The 20,274-nt window shown below is 43.2% G+C and overlaps 1 protein-coding gene across 3 annotated transcripts in view; it reads right to left on the bottom strand.

The window, feature by feature from the left end:
* Nucleotides 1–19,275, bottom strand: part of NEMF (nuclear export mediator factor) — a 137,193-nt gene extending 117,918 nt beyond the window's left edge. For 2 of the 3 annotated variants that reach the window (XM_033951339.1, XM_033951338.1), the window contains exons 1-4: nucleotides 18,488–18,625; nucleotides 8,356–8,424; nucleotides 5,387–5,489; nucleotides 489–614 (exon numbers count right to left, since the gene is read on the bottom strand). In XM_033951339.1, the coding sequence (XP_033807230.1) occupies nucleotides 489–614; nucleotides 5,387–5,489; nucleotides 8,356–8,424; nucleotides 18,488–18,546 (357 nt within the window). In that variant the 5' untranslated portion in view covers nucleotides 18,547–18,625. Of the gene's footprint in view, nucleotides 1–488; nucleotides 615–5,386; nucleotides 5,490–8,355; nucleotides 8,425–18,487; nucleotides 18,626–18,971 lie in introns of those variants that run through there. The other variant, XM_033951340.1, reaches the window with a different exon arrangement.
* Between the last annotated feature and the right edge of the window lie 999 nt (nucleotides 19,276–20,274).

Genomic DNA, 20,274 nt, shown 5'->3' on the forward strand with positions numbered 1-20,274 from the left:
GCCCACTTCTTTGAAGCTGCTTTTAACTCTTAATTCCCACTCACTGACAGATACCTATACCCACTGTATCATTCCTGCTACCAGAATCTCTTCAACCCTGAGATGTCCTGGCTGTCTGTCCAAATTAGATTGTAAGCTCTTCTGAGCAGGAACCATCTATTGAACGTTAAATGTACAGCGCTGTGTATGCCTTTCAGTGCTATAGAAATGATAAATAGTAGTAGTAACATCAACATGTTTAGTCTGCCGGTATAAATACCGATACATAGGTTCACCTATGAACTCTGGACCTGATGATGAATTTTTGAAACATTGCAATGCTGGGCACTTTGCTTCTATAATAATGAAGTATTTTATCCATCCTGCTGACTACATTGGATCCTCTTTTTCTGGTGTTATTTTGCTAGCTTGGTACTATGCATATCAGACAATCCAAGGTATCCTACTGGGACAGTATGCAAGAGCAAAAAAACAGGTATCCAACTTACCCTGTCATACAGCTCTACGATTAGGTGATAGGCAGCTTCATCAGAACCAAACTGGAAGTCAACAATCCGGTCAATCCCGAGCTGCGTCACACTGACCAGCCTGCGCGTCTTCAAATGCTTCCGGCACTGTGCAAACCAAGAATTCAGACACTGAACACATATCTCTCACTGGCTCCCTGAAACCCGTAGGGAGCAGGTTTAAAACAAAGTACTCAATCAGTCAGCGCTCAATTAAGATTGTAGAATTTGTTGTAACGAATAGGATCAAGGGCAGAAATATTGCTGGGTTTAAAATAGGTTTAGGTAAATTTCTAGAAGACAAGTCCATTAACTATTAACTAGCCAGGCAGATTTAGGAATTGCCACCTCTCTTTCCAACATGTGCAAAAGGAAATGGCAATATCTAAAAGAAGTTGCCCAGATTTACGTGCTAGGAAAGAGTTTATTTGAAGTCTTATAATAGATGTATACTTTATAGAATACTATCATAAAACACACCTTTTCTGCATCTACTTTGTAAGCACAGATATTTACACCAGCTATACGGCTGGTGTAAATGTTTGGGCCTAAATTGCAAAACAACACATACAGATGATAATCTACAACAGCCGGTCCTAACTCAGTCCTCGGGGCACATTGGGTTTACCGAATATCCACAACGAATAGGCATGAGATAGATTTGCATGCACTGCCTCAACTGTATGCAAATCTAACTCATGAAAATTCATTATGAATATCCTGAAAACCCAATGGGACTAGGTGTGCCCCGAGGACTGGATTGAGAATGGCTGATCTATGAGGTAAATATTCAGCCGGCAGTGATAAGTGTTTTACTGACTGCTGCTAGCCTTATTCCTGGATATTTAATGCCAGGCCATGTCCGGGATTTGGCATTAAATATCCAGTTTGTGCAGTACCCAGACACTCCCCCAGCCCCCTCAGTAAGCACCACCACCCCATACAACCCTCCATAATCACAAATCATTGAGCAATAAGCTACGTCCCTTCGGATATAAACTACTCAGGTAGGGATCCCACACCTTCATGAATATGTTGGGGTAAGTTGATAGAGGTGTTGGGGGGGATTGTGGGAGGGGTGGGGTTTTGATGGTTAATGAACCTTTGAACTGATGTATATTGCAGTGTTTTCTCTCAGGTTCTGTTCAATAAAAATTGTTTTATTCTAAAATGCAAGTTTCTGCAGAACCAGCTAACAGATTAATATTCAGCACTTAATCAGCCAATGGGATTGCTGCATAAAGATAGGACTGTATTTTATGTGGTCTCATTTATTAGGTTATCCTGGCCAGTTAAGTGCTGAAGATCAGCTCTTAACTGGCCAAGTGCTGTCTTTGGCCCAGAATGCCCCCAAAATATCCAGTTTTCACTTAGCCACTAACTGCTAATTTTCAGCAGCAATAACATTGTTCGCCGATGACACCAAACTCTGCAACATAGTAGGTAAAAGCACTTTGCCCGACAGTATGACGCAAGACTTACTTCTACTGGAACATTGGTCCTCGACTTGGCAGCTCGGCTTCAATGCAAAAAAATGTAAGGTCATGTACCTTGGCAGCAGAAATCCGTGCAGAACTTACACACTAAATGATGCAGAACGGGATTTAGGAATGATAATCAGTGAAGACATGAAAACTGCCAATCAGGTGGCGAAGGCTTCATCCAAGGTAGACAAATGATGGGTTGTATCCGCAGAAGCTTTGTCAGCCGGAAGCCCGAAGTCATCATGCCGTTGTACAGATCCATGGTGAGACTTCACCTGGAATATTGTGTACAATTCTGAAGGCCACATTACCAAAAAGATGTGCTGAGAGTCGATTCGGTTCAAAGAATGGCTACCAGGATGGTCTCAGGGCTTAGGGATCTCCCGTATGAGGAAAGGCTGAATAAATTGCAGCTGTACTCACTCGAGGAACGTAGAGAGAGAGGAGACATGATTGAGACTTTTAAATATATCACAGGCCGTATCGAGGTGGAAGATGATATCTTCTTTCTTAAGGGGCCCTCGGCCACAAGAGGTCATCCGCTAAAAATCAGAGGAGGGAAATTTCATGGCGACACCAGGAAGTATTTCTTCACCGAAAGGGTGGTTGATCATTGGAACGAACTTCCACTGCAGGTGATTGTTGCCAGCAGCGTGCCAGATTTTAAAAGTAAATGGGATACGCATGTGGGATATCTAGGGGGGTAAAGTCGAGGGGGTGGGTATTTAGAGTGGGCAGACTTGATGGGCTATGGCCCTTTTCTGCTGTCATTTTCTATGTTTCTATGTTAACCGATTAAATGCTGCTGAAAATTCACAGATAGCTCCAAACAAGTGATTTAACTGGTAAAACAGCTACTTCTAGCTAGTTAAATCATTTTGAATATTGATCAGTACATGTATAAGTGTACACCCTGTCCACACTCTACCCATGTGAATGTCCACTTGATTTCATTTCAAGAAAGACTGCTTTCAAAGGAAGTCCATACCATCACATCTTGGTGTGTACTTATAAAATACTTTGTAGCTGGAAAATTTTCATGTGTATGAGTCTATACATATGCGGAAAATTGTCATCTGCACATATATGAATCCACACCCTAATGTGAATGATTAGAATATTGGTACAGTATTTACACATATTGTTTCCACCTAAAACTAGACAGCTCCTTATAGAATTGCCCCCTAGTAGCCAGATACAGAGTCCATGATTTCCAGAATGGTGTATGGCCAGTGGCCACTGACTAAGGACTGTCACTGCAATGTTAAGACTTACCTAAGTTGGGATGGAATGTAAAGCAGGGGAAGAAATACTTGAAAGCCTAAAGGAACAAAATCAAACTACTCGATCAAAACTAAAATGGCCAGCTCTGGATCTGCATTTTCAGGTTAATATCAGCACTGAGTATTCAGAAAATATCTATACACACTTCATACACTTTGGTTACCCTGAATTTCAGAATTGTGTTGGCTCTTAAACTTGGTACTCTAGGGTCCATAATCTTAACATCTAGGTTAGGGAAATCACCTCTGGTCCCAACAGCCAGGTACTAGTTTAATTTTCAAGAGGTCTACCAAGAAGATTTATATATTTGGAAGATCAGGGGATTGGGTTTCAGGAGGAAAGATTATACTTTGATATAGGTAATATAGAATTAAAATCTCTTTGTTTGGGTTGAATGATCACTATTGACTAATAGCCAGAGGTATCTGTTCTTCTTGGCTCTAAACTTTGTGTTGCAATGCCTGTTGTCTAATTAAACTTTACATTAAAAAATGACAACAGCTGGCCAACCCTGGTCTAGACGAGGAAGTATTCATCAGATTTCTAAGTACAGGGCAACTTTGTGCTTCTTTTCCAGGGCTTTATTTGTACTAGCACCTTTTTAACCTGCTCTCTGACAGGCCAACCCAATCTCAGCTCAGGCCCATCTAGTCTCTGATCCACCAATCAGTGCCTGTCTTCTTAGGCACCAGTTAGGCTGCAAAGCAGCATTTAGCCCAGTGGAATAACTGGAGGAGTGGCCTTGGCTTCCTGTCTTAGCACCTCCCCCCCCCAAACACTGCTGGCCAGCCAAGTGCTTGATTTGTATGTACCAGAGAAAATGAAGCTTGCCGCTACTGTTGAGGGATCAGATGAGCCTCAGCAACCGGCTGAATTCAGCAGCTGAGGGTTTCTGTCTGCTTCTGTGTGTACATTGTAGCTCCAATACCTCCAAAGGAACAGCCCATGCATGCCAGCTCCTACCACGTGACGCCCAGGAACTCAGAACTGTGGATGCCACAAGAGTCCACCAAAACTGAAGAGCATAGCATATTGAGGAGCCCACTCTGTTGCCCAACCCGTATTGCCACTCAAAACACAGGGCCTCACCTCTCGTAGCCCCAGAGCTCAAAAATTGGCAGTTGCTGCAGTGGATTTTGCTGAGAAGCTGGTTGCAGCCAATGCCCAAGTAACAAAAAAAAAAAAAAAAAAAGTATGCTTTAAGCTGAGCTTCAAGGTTGGGGATAAAGATAGGTGGAGCGGGTTGATATGGATGGAGAGGATAGAGAAAATCCAAATGGATGCTAGGCTATGGAGGTGGGAGTAGAGGGGCAAGAGAGATGCGGTGCTATGAGGGGGGATGGGGTATACAGAAGGGCAGGGGAGATGCCAGGTGGGGTATGGAAGGGCAGAGAAGATGGCAAGCTTGATAGGATAGGTAGGGGAGGTAGAGGAGGCATGGAAGATGTCAGAATATGGGGGATGGGTAGGGGGTAGAGCAGGGCTAATGCCAGGTTACAAGGAGAGATGGGGGTAGGACATTTATTTTGTGAGGGTCTGTGTTCTGTGCATGCATGACTGAGGTGCAGTATTGTGCCGATATATAGTGTCTGTATAGAAAATCCTGTTTGTTATGTTTTCCCAGTAAAAGATGTGTTGGAATTCTAGAGACCGGTGTACTATTTTCAATGATGCCTTTTTATATGCTACAGGGCGTGTAATAAGGGTATGGTATTGTAGTGACCCCCAACACTAAAATTGCCTTGTATGAGTACAAAAAAAGCATAGTTTTCTTTCCATTCTCTCTCCAGAAAAGGACCCTACTAAGAATCCAGAACTATATACTCATCCTGTCTTTCTGCCTGTCTTCTCCACCCTCAATTCAAAGGTATAGCCATGGAGAGGTATGGGTGAGCCATAACCCTTCCCCCCCACCTGGAGTCAGGCTCACCCAATCAGTGGCAGGAACACAGGCCAATAAAAAGAAAAATGTAGGTATGTCAAAATCCATGCTATCTTATGCCACTCATGTTGACTTTGAGTCCTGACTGCACTAGCGCCTCAATAGCGTAATTAAAAGTACTTCAGGTTCAGGACTCTCTGAAACTGTACCTAGCAGAGCAATATATTTACCTTCATTGAAAAACCGGAAGGCATCATATTTTTGGGCCATTCAAATTCTGTAGTATGAATTCTTATCCCTGATTCCACCAATAGTACAGCTTTAGAGTCTGGCCTGTTAGGAAAAAAATAAGCAACAAGGTGAGTTGGTAGAAATGCTTACCATATATACTCGAATATAAACTGAGATTTTGGGGCCCAAAAATGGGGGTCTCAGTTTATAGTTGAGCCTCCTTTTGATGATGGTGCTTTTTTCCTCCCCTCCTGATGACCAATGCTGCTATTTTCCACCCCTCCCAATGTCCGCCACTGCTATCTCCTTCCCCCCAATGACTGACATTGCTATCTCTCTCCCCCCCCACCCCTGATGACCGGCACTCCTATTCTCTGCTCCCCCCTGCCCCAGACCAACATTGCACTCACAGTCCCAATGTTCTGTAAGCCCACGCCGACACTCTTATGAGCTGAAGTGCCTTGAGCGCCTGCACATGCTTAAGGCTTGATGGCTCCCACTCTCTCTGGGATTCTTGAAAGCAGTCCAGCAAGCCTTGATAATACGCAGATGCTCAAGGTCCTTCATTCCAGCACAGAGAGCTGGCGTGGGCTTCCAGAACATCGAGACTGTAAGTGCGATGTCAGATCTGGGGCAGGGGGGAGCGGATAATAGAGGATAGGAGTGCTTAAGCCACTGTTCTTCAATTTTCCAACATTGCCGGTGGCCTCCTCTGTACTTTTTTTTTGCTGCAGTCCATCCACCTCTGAAGCAACTTCCTGTTTCCGCTTGGGGGACGGCAGCAAAGGAATGGTGCAGAGGAGGCTTTTTGTGACTGAGGCCTGGTGTTCTAATGGGGATAGAAGTCCAGAAACTTTGTTTGGTGTTGTGGCCCCAAGTAGGAAAATATTCCTTGGTTCTTTTTCAGCTTTATTGGACTCAAAACAGCCCCAACTGAAAATTTAGTGATTACTTATGGCATGATCTCTGACAAAAACAAATTTCTAACCTTGGTTTATATTTGAGTCAACCTTTTTTCCTCCTTTTTTTTTTTTTTGGGGGGGGGGAAAGGTTACCTCAGTTTATATTTGGATTGGTATATATTTCAGTATATATGGTACGTGAGACCAGCCCCTTGGCTTAAGATTCAACTCAGCAAACAAATGGAGTTCAAATCTCTTGTCTGATGGCAATGGAAGGGAACAGAAATGCTACAGGAGGGACCTGCACAAGCATGTAGAGACCCCAATGCTGCTGTAGTGACTCTGCTGGTCAAAAAGCAGTGCTGAAGGCCAATGCTGAAAGAGGGTTTTGGGATGTACCTGATGGGTATGCATGGGAGAGATTTTCTTGGCCACTACATCCACTATATGCGGATCTCTAATGCATATTCATTGGGGCTATCCTGAAGGTCCAGTTGCAGCCCTCAAGGCTTGAACTTGGATAAGTCTACCCTAGGCAAATAAGTCCATTGGAGTCCCACACCATCATTTACATTTTACACCCCACAAACATATGAACACCAGTTTGTCAGTCTTGACATTTTGTTACTGTATATCACACTAATGCAAAGGCTTAAAAACTCCTAGCACCCATTTAACTTATTATGACATTTGTACTTGGGTGCTATGTTTGCTTCAGATCTGAATATACCATTCAGTCTTAAACACACCAATGTTAGATGGGCCCAATGTGCAGCAGTAGGTAATGCTGCTGCATTTTCTTAGCTAGAAAGCCAGTGGACAGCACTGATACAGCCTAAGGGTGAAATATGTCGGACAGAGTCCCCGGCTGACAGTTTTCAAAGATAAGTTCGATATTTTACATGAAGATTGAAGAACTTAGAAAGTATGAATAAAAAATAATTAAGTAGTGGATCAATGACAATTCTAGTGCAAGTTTCTTCAAATGTTGGTAAAAGCCCAGTTTGATGCGCTTCTGAAGATCCAGCTTTATATATAAAAAAAATTTAGCTCAATTATCAAATATAGCTAGTCTTCATCAGATATAAATTTTTGATTAAAAAAATTGTTCCAATTGCATAGAATGAATAAGGTATAAGGGTGCATAGGGTGGATATTTGATATATATAAATATGCTCTATTTTCTCAACCACTGTATGTCAGAGGGAGGTGAATGCTACTTATATAAATTGCTGATGATGTCACCTCTTCTCTTACACAGGTCAAGGCAGCAGCTATGATTGATGACATCTTGTTTCCTGCTCAGGCCCATAAGGCATATCTGTCAGGGTCTCTCCCAAATAGTTAAGCTCTGGAACTCATTGCTAGAGGATATGGTAACAGTGGTTAGCCTAGCTGGGTTTAAAAAAGGTTTGGACAAGTTTCTGGAGGAAAGGCACATGGTCTGCTATTGAGACAGACATGGAGGAAGCCACTGCCTAGGTTTCTGCCAGGTACTTGTGACCCTGACTGGCCACTGTGGAAACAGGATACTGGGTTAGATGGACCATTGGTCTGACCCAGTATGGCTAGTCTTATGTTCTTATGAAATGTTCTCCAGAAACATCCTTCCAAATATCAGGGCCATGAGTGTTCGAGTGTGTGGTGCGGTGGTTTGAGCTACAGCCTCGGCACCCTGAGGTTGTTGGTTCAAATCCCGCACTGCTCCTTGTGACCCTGGGCAAGTCACTTAATCCGCATTGCCCCACGTACATTAGATAGAGTGGGAGCCCACCAGGACAGTTAGGGAAAAATGCTTGAGTACCTGAATAATTTGTAATCCACATAGAATTGTAGGATATGCGGAATATACTTTAAAAAAAAAAAAAAAAATGGGAAGAGTGAGGGGAATACGCAAACTATTGCATGAATTACTGAATTATTACAACTCTGAGGAGAACTGTGCTGAGGTGCAGTGCAAGAGACCCAAGGCAGTGGCCCCCATCCCACTTCAGCCTATATGCAATTTCCAGGCAGTACTACTGATAGCAGCTAGAATTGGGATTTTAATAAAAGCCATTTCTTACTTCTGAAGGCGAATAAGATAAGTCTTATTATCCACATCATACACATTATTCACTCTCATTCCCAGCAAGCTGCAAAGAAAACAGAATCAGTATTAATTAAAGAGAGGAAGCAACAGCAACATGACCATATTGAAACAGGCTTGACTAAAAAAACCAATAACACAACTCACACTTAGTCAAATCTTTGTTCTATCTAGAACAAACCTCACTCTTCACTGCCTCCACTAATTTTGTCTTTTGACCTGATTAGGTGACCCCCCTCTTTCTCCTTGCAGCAACATACATACCTTGGCCTTCTCTGTTATTAGATGTTGTGGTTTTCATTCTTTCCAACCCAACAGAAGATGAAAAGAATTATAAAAAAGGAGTTGAGACCATCTGTCTGGGGGCAAAGTAACTCTCCCAAAATATAATGGAAAAGAATGGAATTTGGAATGGAAGAAAACTGGTGAAAAAGCACATCAAGTTCAAACTGGATCAGATCGAATAGGGAGTTCCAGAGAAATAGCACCCGCTCCCCCCCAAAAAAAAACAGCCCAATATATTTCTGCAGCATAGAAACTGTACATTGAGTGAAACACAGGAGTTAGGAAATTCTTCTCCCCCTCAAACTAGCCTATCTTAAAAATTACTCCCTCAATTGTCCCCACTCCCTAAAAACCACTCTATTCCCCAGACTACCTCATCCCCAAAATCTATCCCCATAACTGCAACACCACCCACAAAATAACCCCTTGCCACTGCCCCTAAACCACAAAAAAGCCTCCACTCTTTGACAACTACCCTACCCAACACATGCACATCACATGTACCACATTTAGGGCTCCTTTTACTAAGCTGCGTTAGGGCTGTAACGCATGGAATAGCGCATGCTACATTGCTACGCGCGCTAGACCTTAATGCCAGCATCTAATGCCAGTTCTAGAAGCGTTTCCCTCAGAACCTCAGCTGTGTGTAGAAGCTAAGTATACAAATTCTATTCACTTTTACATCTGCTTATTTATTCACTTATTTATTGCTTATTTATGAAATTAATACAAAAATTAACTAAAAAAATTTAAATAGAAAAAGTAAAAAAATACATACTCATGGCGCTTTAAATGATCTACCAATGATGAGGCACCACATAAATCTCCCGCTTAAAAAACTTTTATAGCGGTGGAGTGGTGGGGCTGAGGTATTTCAGAAAAGTTCTCTTTTGAGTACAAACATTCCAACCTGTGCTTATCTGGTTACAGTTCTAGAAGCGTAGCATGTGGTGTAGCGCGCGGTAATTTCATGCGTGCGTGCGCTAAAAACGCTAGCGCACCTTAGTAAAAGGAGCCCTTAATTCCTTATCTATGATAGAGTTACAAGTCACTCTGTTCCAGGAGAAAGAGACTCTGTGGCAAATCCCGGTTTTAAACTTCCATCCACAAAGAAGAGCAACTAAACTGATAAAGGGAATGGAAAATCTCCCATATACCGACAGATTGAAGCAGTTGGGACTTTTCTCCCTGGAGAAGCGAAGACTTAGAGGAGACATGATAGAAACCTTCAAGATCCTGAAGGGCATAGAAAAAGTAGACAGGGACAGATTTTTCAAATTAAGGGGCACCACAAGTACAAGGGGGCACTCGGAGAAATTGAAAGGGGACAGGTTTAGAACAAACGCTAGGAAGTTCTTTTTCACTCAGAGGGTGGTGGATACATGGAACGCGCTTCCAGAGGCTGTTGTAGACAAGAAAACATTAAATGGTTTCAAAGAAGGTTTGGATAGATTCCTAGAAGAAAAAGGGATTGGGGGGTATAGATAGGTATAGACCACTACTCAGGCAATTGGGCCTGATGGGCCGTCGCGGGAACGGACTGCTGGGCAGGATGGACCTATGGTCTGCCCCAGTGGAGGCAACTTCTTATGTTCTTAATGCAGCTGCATCCATTGAAATCAATGCTGTAGATCCCATAATGCCTTAGGATAGTAGTGCCTAAAATCAAGGACTGGCTTATAATGTCCCTCTTGGAACTGGTAATTTAGCAACTCTGTCAAGATGTGCAGAATTTCCAAGTTACCCAGTTCTAGGAAGGAGATTTTAGGCCAGCCCTGGGTTTCTGCCAACCTCATTCTGGTGCAACATGGGACCTGCAGCACTGATTTAAATGGGCAGAATCAGGGCCTTCAAGTAACACACTGCTTTGAAGATATAAGTTCCAGACAAACTACCGGACATGTGGCAGGCAAAGCGTAGGCGTACTCAGGTATGGTATGCCAAGTTTATACTTAATTTCCACCAGAAATTGATTTTATTTTCATTTTTTATTTAAAGTATTACAGTATTTCTTTGATTTTATTTTTTGCTTGTTGCTTGAAAGTTCTGGTTACTTGAGTTCCGGTAAACAGAGTCTACTCTATTGTATACTACTTGGCCGATATTCAGCCTCTGGCAGTCAGTAGGTTTTAAGCCTCTTCTGCCCGGTTAAACCTCTTTGATTATTGGGCCCTGCCCTCTCTTCTCACAGACACATAGAGGTAATTTTATAAGTGACTTCAGCATGTCCACCATTGTTTTACAAACTCAAGTAAGCTCTTATAAAACTGCCATAGTGCATACTAGCATAAACTTTAAAAGTGTGTAGGTCATAGTCCCAGGCAGGACTAGCATATATGCGTGTATCTTATAATCTACAAGCATACATGCATACAAATTCACCCCAGCCTCAGAGCAGTGTAAAACCTCATGTGGCAACTTTCAGAGAGGCAGGTTTATAACGACACATAGATGCAACACATGTGCCTATATGCCTTCTCTGTTTAGACACCTTTTTATAAAATTATCCTCACCAGGCACTTCTGAATGGTCCATCTAGTTGCAATGTACATGTATATATCTGTATTCACGTATGTGTCTTATAGGTAATTTCCACAAATGCTGGCATCTCAATGGCTCAAGGATGCTGCCGCATTTGGTAGAAGGTAGTTCTGGTCACCTTTTGAGAAGGTCCTCAGCTGGAAGTGCTTGGGGATCCCCACCAGCTACAGCAATAAATTTCAGTCAATAAATTCAAAATAAAATGCCTTTTTTTACTTTTATTGTCAGGATATTTATTTTTCCACAAGTTGGTTCCAGTTTCTCTTTTTTGCTTACCTGTCTGCAAATTCTACTTCAAGCAGCTGCTGTATATTTGTCTTTTCTCCTCTCTCTTGTCTTGTTCCATTCCCTCATTACAACTACCTCTGACATACTAGCCTTTCCATTTAGCTCTTTTCTACCTCAGTCCACTCAAATTTCACCCTCTTTCTCCCTTCTCCTCTTTAATTTTCAACTATCAATTTTCCATCTTTTTCTTTCACCCACTCTTTCAATCCCTTCCAACTTCAGTCTACTTCCCATTACCATATTTTTACCCACTGTAATCACTATTCTCTTACAGGGTGTCACCATTCCTAGCTTCTCCCTTCATTCATCAGCCTTCAAGTCTGAAATCTCCCTTTCCTTAACACTTCACCCCTCCCCCCCACACACACATACCAACGTTCACCTGTCCCTTTTTCTTCCTTCCTGTCCCTCCTACTGTAGTCCAGCATTTCTCCTTCTCTGTTCCCTTCATCCCACTGTAAAGCATCCTCATGCCCTGCCCCTGGATCCAAAATCTCTCTCCTACTCCCCTTCCCCCACCTGCACAGCATTTCTTCCTCTCTTCTCCATCCCTATGTCCAATATGCCTCTCTCTCTCACTCATTCCCTTTCTGCACAGGGAATGGGAAGGGAGAGAAAGACAGAGAGAGAAATTGTACCTCTCCCACCTCTTCTACTGCCACATCCAACATGTCTTTATCTCTCATCTCTCCCCCTGTGCATCTTTTGCCCCTTCCCCCATCCAATAATTAATATTTCTCCTTCTATCATCCCTCTCCAGCCTCATGCTGCATCTGTCCTTCTCTTCCCTCCACCATGATGTCCAACATGCTCCCTCTCACATCCTTTTCCATCACTATGCAGGATCTGTCTCATCCTTCCCTCCCTACCACCACCATGTCCAGCATGTCTCCCTCTCTCATCTCTCCCCCATGCATCTCTACCTCCCTCCTCTCTACTACCATGTCCAATAATTCTCACTCTCCCCCACTGTACAGCATCTTTCTCTTTCTCTTTCTTCCCTTCCTCCCATGCCCATAAATTTTCCCTCTACCTCTCTTTCTATCCCCTCTCATGTCCCAACAGCTATCCTTTCCCCTCCATAAAGCATTTCTCACTCACTACTCTGTAGCCATAAATTCTCCAACCACCATCTTTCTTCAAAGGCTGCAGCCCATAAGCTAACCATAAGTTTACTCCCATGCGAACCCCACAGGAGCTACTTCCATTCCTGCCAGATTCCCACAATCTCTGAGGGGATTTCCGCCAACCCCATTCCTGTGCAGCTTTCTACTCTGAGAGTGAAGTTGCTAATAAAACAGACTTACAATGACACAAGTATGTGATAAGACTTGTGGACCTCCTTGGTTGGCACTGGCACAGAAAAGGGCGTCTGAATCAACACATATTTGATTGTTCTCCATGCCTAATTTTTTTTTTCCTGGGCAGGATGAATGTGTGATTTGATTGGGCCAAGACAGTCACCTGAGGACAGTGGACTAAAGTCTGGGGCCAAACTTTGTGTGAACAAAACAAAAAGAGGGGACAGCAGAGGCAGATCTGAGAGCTCTGAAAAGTGACTGTCTCTCTGAGCCATCTAAGTACTGAGCCTCTCTGTATACAACAGTACAGAGAAATGTAAACTAATATGGCTTCTAACCTTGCCTGAGTGACCTACTGCTAATGTTGGCTGAGGTTTGGGACTATATACTAACAAGATGCTATCTGGGTGGACAGCTATGAATACTTTGTGAGCCACAATACAGAATTCTGTCTTTCATCCAGAGGACTGCTAAGAGGCATGGTCAGAGCAAGAAGGGGTTCACTGCTTTAGTTGGGGATCTTAGATTCTTTTATCTCTGCCAAAGTCAGTGTTATTGCACAAGTGCTGAAGTATTTGGCTGTTGGTAATCTTTTCTCAGTAATCTTTTTAGTACTGTAACATAATATTTATTCAGGGAGCACAGGAGTCCATGTTGCTGCAGGCACTTGACCGGACACCCTTCTCACAAGTGTCATTGGAGAGGGTTCCTAGGAGGCCGGTATATCTGGGTATCCATTCCACGGGACACAGCTGCGAGCCCAAAGGGGTCGTGACAAGCTTCAAGTTTATTTCTAATTTGATATACCACCTATAATTACGTTTAAGCGGTTTCCAATAGATTTAAAATAATTATAAAAATTAAAAGGGTTGAAATCAATCACAATATGAACCATGTAAAAACACAGATTTGATATAGGAGGGAAAAAGGGGGAGAGAATTACAATTTAAAAAAAGGAAGGCACAGATAGGAAGGAGTATAATAAATGCTTCTTGTTTATCTTCATTGACTAAGGACTCCTTTTACAAAGGCACGGCTAGGGCCTTAACACGCGGAATAGCGTGCGCTAAATTGCTGTGCGTACTAGCCGCTACCGCCTCTTTTTGGGCAGGCAGATTTTTTGCTAGCGCGTGCTATAATACGCGCTAATCTGGTGTATGCGTTAAAAACACTAGTGCACCTTTGTAAAAGGAGCCCTAAGTCTTCTTAAATGTTACAAGAGTCTTTGGAGCTAATCTGGAGCATGGAGCATTCGACAAAGTTCCACACGAAAGACTTCTCAGGAAACTACAAAGCCATGGAATAGAGGGGGATATACAAAGATGGAGAGAAAATGGCTGGAGAACAGAAAACAGAGAATGAGCATAAATGGGAAGTTCTCCGACTGGGAGAAAGTGACTAGCGGTGTACCTCAGGGCTCAGTACTTGGGCCGATCTTATTTAATATTTATAACAATGACCTAGAAGGAACATCCAGTGAGATCATCAAGTTTGCAGACAACACAAAGCTATGCCGAACAATCAGATCGCAGAAGGATAGTGAGGAACTCCAGAGCGACTTGTGTCAGTTAGAGGAATGGGCAGAGAAATGGCAGATGAAGTTTAATGTGGAGAAATGCAAAGTAATGCATTTAGGCAGAAAGAATAAGGAACACGAGTATAGAATGTCAGGTGCAACTCTGGGTAAGAGCGAACAAGAAAAGGACCTGGGTGTACTGACAGATAGGACCCTGAAACCGTCAGCACAATGTGCGACGGCGGCAAAGTAAGCAAATAGAATGTTGGGCATGATAAAGAAGGGAATCCCGAGTAGATCGGAGAGGGTCATAATGCCGCTTTATAGAGCAATGGTCAGACCCCGCTTGGAATACTGCATCCAACATTGGTCTCCCAACCTAAAGAAGGATATAAAACTGCTGGAGAGGGTGCAGAGACGAGCAACAAAGCTAGTAAAAGGGATGGAGAAACTGGAATACGAGGATCGACTTAAGAGACTGGGATTGTTCTCCCTTGAGAAAAGGAGATTGCGAGGGGATATGATCGAGACTTTCAAAATACTGAAAGGAATCGACAAAATAGAGCAGAAAAAATTATTTACATTGTCCAATTTGACATGGACAAGAGGACACGGAATGAAGCTAAGGGGGGACAAGTTCAGGACATATATCAGGAAGTTCTGCTTCACGCAAAGAGTGGTTGACACCTGGAATACTCTCCCAGAGGAGGTTATTGCGGAATCGACCGTCCTAGGATTCAAAAGCAAACTAGATGCACATCTCCTTACGAGAGGCAAAGAAGGATATGGGTGACTAAAAATTACGCCAGGTGTACACCTGGCAGGGCCTCCACGTGTGCGGATCGCCAGACTTGATGGACCGAAGATGATCCAGAGATGGCGCTTCTTATGTTCTTAGATGGATCTAAGGGGATGTCCATTCCGACTGTAAATAAAGGTCTTATGACAAGCATGTCTCTACCAAGATGACACTGACTGCTGTGTTATCTCCTTCCCCTAAAACTTCTCTTTCATCTGGGGGACCTACTCCCCCCCCAACCTGAATTTGTGTGAGAAGATTTTTCTCTTGTGAGACCAGAGAAACTGACATGCTGTCAAGAACAACTGAAATGTCAAGATTCTCCTGAACTATTTCAGCGTAATAATTGGGACAGCAAATGTACCAACACCAGAATCTTTTACCTATCATTCCTTAAGTGAATCTCTCTCAGTTGGTCAACATATTTCTTTAAAGAATATATGTTTGACTATAACTAAGCTAGACAAATCTTTGTCTGGTTACATGGGGAACAAATTCATATGTTGTTGGTTTTTTTTCTAATTCATTTTGAAACTTTTCTTTCAAAAAGAGTGAGACTATTTTGAAATAAATTTCCTCATAGGTTTATCAGGGTATAACTTATCCCCCCCCCCCTTTCTTTTACTAAACTGCAACAGCACAGGGAGCCACACAGAATGCTCCGCTCCCGATGCTCATAGAGTTCCTATGAGCGTCAGGAGCCACTCAGATCTATCTCTCGATTCCCAGATCTACCTCTCTGTGCCAAATATCTCTAATGAAACCCAGACCACAGTCTCAGCCTGCCTGTAATTGCCACCTGGATGTCTCACCGCCATCTAAAATTGAATATGTTTAAAATAGAGTTGCTCATCTTCCTGCCTAAGCCCATCTCTCCTCTTCCCTCATTCTCCATCTCTGTGGACAACACTCTCATCCTTCCTGTTTTGTCTGCTTGTAATCTCGGGGTCATCTTTGACTCCTCTTTCTCCTTCATCACCCAGATACAACATATCACTAAAACCTAACACTTCTTCCTCTATAATATTACCAAAATCTGACTCTTGCTCTCTGATCACACTACCAAAACACTTATCCATGCCCTCTTCACCTCTCGCTTAGACTACTGCAACTAGTTACTCTCAGGCCTTCCACTTAGCCATCTTGCTCCCCTCCAATCCGTCCAGAATTCAGCTGCACGACTCATATTCTGGGAGAGCCACTTTACTCATGTTATTCCTCTCCTAAAGTCACTTCATTGGCTTCCCATCCATTTCCAAATACAATTCAAACTCCTCTTACTGATCTACAAACGCACTTACTCAGCTGCCCCCCTCACTATCTTTCTTCACTTATCTCCTCTTATCCCCCCCCCAGTGATCTCCACTCAGCTGGTAAGTCCTTCCTATCTGTGCCCTTCTCTTCAACCGCCAACTCCAGGCTCCATCCCTTCTGTCTTGCTACACCATATGCTTGGAACAAGCTGCCCAAATCCTATAGCAGGCTCTGTCTCTGGCAGTGTTCAAGGCCCATTTAAAAGCCCACCTCTTTAAGAGTGCTTTCGACTCCTAACTTCTCTCACTTTGGGTTCTGCATCCCCTACCCTCTATGTCATGTCTGTCTGTCCAAGTTAGATTGTAAGCTTTTCTGAGAAGGGACTGTCTATAAATATCAAAATGTACATCGCTGCATATGCCTTTCAGTGCTATATAAGTGATAAGTGGTAGTGACTTATCAAGTTGGAATAGTAAGCTTGTGTGATATTTAGAAATTTGGTTAACATGAAACATGAGAAGGTTAGTATTAATAGAGAAGGGGGATTAATAATAGGAAGGAACCGTATATGCTGGGAGGAGAGAAGCTGATATGCACGGACGGGGAGAGGGACCTTGGGGTGATAGTGTCCGAAGATCTAAAGGCGAAAAAACAGTGTGACAAGGCAGTGGCTACTGCCAGAAGGATTCTGGGCTGTATAAAGAGAGGCGTAGTCAGTAGAAGGAAGAAGGTGTTGATGCCCCTGTACAGGTTATTGGTGAGGCCCCACTTGGAGTATTGTGTTCAGTTTTGGAGACCGTATCTGGCGAAAGACGTAAGAAGACTTGAGGCGGTCCAGAGGAGGGCGACGAAAATGATAGGAGGCTTGCGCCAGAAGACGTATGAGGAGAGACTGGAAGCCCTGAATATGTATACCCTAGAGGAAAGGAGAGACAGGGGAGATATGATTCAGACGTTCAAATACTTAAAAGGTATTAACGTAGAACAAAATCTTTTCCAGAGAAAGGAAAATGGTAAAACCAGAGGACATAATTTGAGGTTGAGGGGTGGTAGATTCAGGGGCAATGTTAGGAAATTCTACTATACGGAGAGGGTGGTGGATGCCTGGAATGCGCTCCCGAGAGAGGTGGTGGAGAGTAAAACTGTGACTGAGTTCAAAGAAGCGTGGGATGAACACAGAAGATTTAGAATCAGAAAATAATATTAAAGATTGAACTAGGCCAGTTACTGGGCAGACTTGTACGGTCTGTGTCTGTGCATGGCCGTTTGGAGGAGGATGGGCAGGGGAGGGCTTCAATGGCTGGGAGGGTGTAGATGGGCTGGAGTAAGTCTTAACAGAGATTTCGGCAGTTGGAACCCAAGCACAGTACCGGGTAAAGCTTTGGATTCTCGCCCAGAAATAGCTAAGAAGAAAAAAAAAAAAAAAATTTAAATTGAATCAGGTTGGGCAGACTGGATGGACCATTCTGGTCTTTATCTGCCGTCAGTACAGGATACATATTTTTGTTTGGACAATTAATGACAAATAAAGAAAAATGTTATGCTAAGACCCCAAGAAGCCTATTCTCTAGATGCAGCCATATCTATAAGATCTCAGCACGCATCATTGGCTCTCACTAGATATAAAATGTCAGAAATGACAGCACATAGCATGGAACTCATCAAATTCGATTTCATTTCAAGGAAGACTGCTTTCAGAAAGGACTCCTGGAAACGATAACAATCGTTGTAAACAATTTTAAACTGTGAATTAAGCTAAAATTTTAATATCTGTTTTATATACATCTGAAAAAAAATCTTTATTTACTGGACTTGAATTCGAATAGCAAGATCTGGATTTAAAATCACACAGGCTCAAACTCTCAAAAGAAGTGACATCAGTTCAATGAACTATTTTACCGGCAAAGATCACTGCCAAACTTGACAAGCTAGAATCGGGTTATTAAACTTCATTTATTGTAATAGTTAAAACCTCAAAGCTTTACGGTTAATCTGCATTCAAAGCAGTGCTAAGACTTTTGGAGACCATTCTGATATAGGTACTATGATCTACCCCCAGCATCCCCCTTCCCCCTATTGCACACCAGAAGACTTACAGCGCCCGGCATCCGGGCGACAGTTGTACCTGGCATTGAGCTCTGCGATGACAGCTCGGATATCGACGGTACTAAACCTGCCCTTCATGGCGCCAAACCCATAGACAGACGGAGCCTGCTGCAGCTACCTGGTCACCGGAACGCACGCCAGAACCCACACGTAGATACTGGCCTGTTACGGCAACCCTGCAGGATCAAACCTGTGAGCACCACAGCGAACTTCCCCAACTGCTGAATGCCCTGACCCCTACTGGTGGAGGGAAGAATCGCAAGGATGATCAGAAAATTATCCCAAGGTTGACAGGCAGAGGGCAGGAAAATTGCCCCTGTAAAAGATAGGATGAGGTCTTTTGAACGGGGAAGATATTTATTTTTCAAGATAAAACAGTTTAAATAGCCAACAAAATCTTAAAATAATAATTAGTATTTTTGTGGAAAATAATTCTTAGGCAACATTAGCGTTTTTAATTATATGTCACAGTTTGCTTAAGATAAGGAAAATAGATTACATACTCAAAAGACAAAAGAGACTGTGTCTCACTGTCTTGCCCAGGCTGTTCTACAGTGGCTATTCACAGGCGCGATCCTACTACTGATCGGCACGGGGGTTTTTACCTGCTCCGTTTCCGACCTGGGCCGGTTCACCCCTCCTTAGACAACCTGGTGATCCTGAGCTCCCTCGGAATCACCATATTGATGCCGAACTTAGTACGGACACCCGATCGACATAGCACACTGCAGTCCAGAACTCCTGGACTCAAGCGATCCGCCAGCCTCAGCCTCCCTAGCAGCTAGGATTACAGGCACGCGCCACCGCACCCGGCGAGAAAATTCCTTTCGTTTGCAGTATTCGAAGCAGTCACATTCTGACGTCAAACAACCTCAGTAGCTCCCTCTACTGTTTTATTTCAGTACTAGCAAGGGAAAACATCTGCGCAGACTCGAGCAGCGCGTCAAAGGTCTATCAGATATGTGCCCTGTACGAACAAATTAAGGAGAAGAGTAATAATAAGAATTGCCTCTTCCTAATAGCGTATTCATTCACCAGTTGTACGGAAATGTAATCTAAGCAAGTCATAACCAAGCATGATAACTCTCTTATAGAGGCATTCCAAAATTCTGCATTATCACAAATCAAATGTTGAATGCCTTCTAACACATCAAAAGGAATATTTTTCACAAGAGCAGCTTCGCTCACGTGGTTGTTCAGGTCCCCAAATGTAATAGCCAAATTGAACTGTAGATGGCGGCCAGAGGTAATGTGTTACAGCAGCTTGCTTCTTCCGTAGGTAGAAGCGGATGGATTACTGTAATTGCTTCAAGGAGTTTTGTGTACCTGTTGACCAACTAATGTAATAAGTGAAGGCTCACCAGGTCCTCTAAAGAGGGGTGAGCTACCTAGCTTGGAAACCGGAGTACTGTAGTCACAACTCTATGCTGATAGCTACTGTATAGCCTGGATAAGAGCATATCTATTAGTGCGTATATTTTTACTTATGTGTAATAAATATTCAGTGACTGTGGCATGAATAAATGATCAGTGTTAATCGAAACCTAACTTACTACACATTGTGGCTTAATGCTTATTTATACAAGATATATAGTTTTAATTTCCATCTGGCTGCACCAGTGTGAGAACTGAGCAGTGCAATGCAACCTGGCTGTGGCTGGCTTGCTGGGTGACAGGTCAAAAGCGCGCGCCGACAAAGGCGCGCCGAGACAACTGAGCGCGAGGCGGAAGCCCGCGCCGAAGAAAAACAGTGTTTTAAGGGGCTCCGACGGGGGGTGTGGGCTAGCTCATCAAACTGCGTAGACA

Source organism: Geotrypetes seraphini, chromosome 7 (assembly GCF_902459505.1).
Source record: "Geotrypetes seraphini chromosome 7, aGeoSer1.1, whole genome shotgun sequence".
Classification (NCBI taxonomy): Eukaryota; Metazoa; Chordata; class Amphibia; order Gymnophiona; family Dermophiidae; genus Geotrypetes; species Geotrypetes seraphini.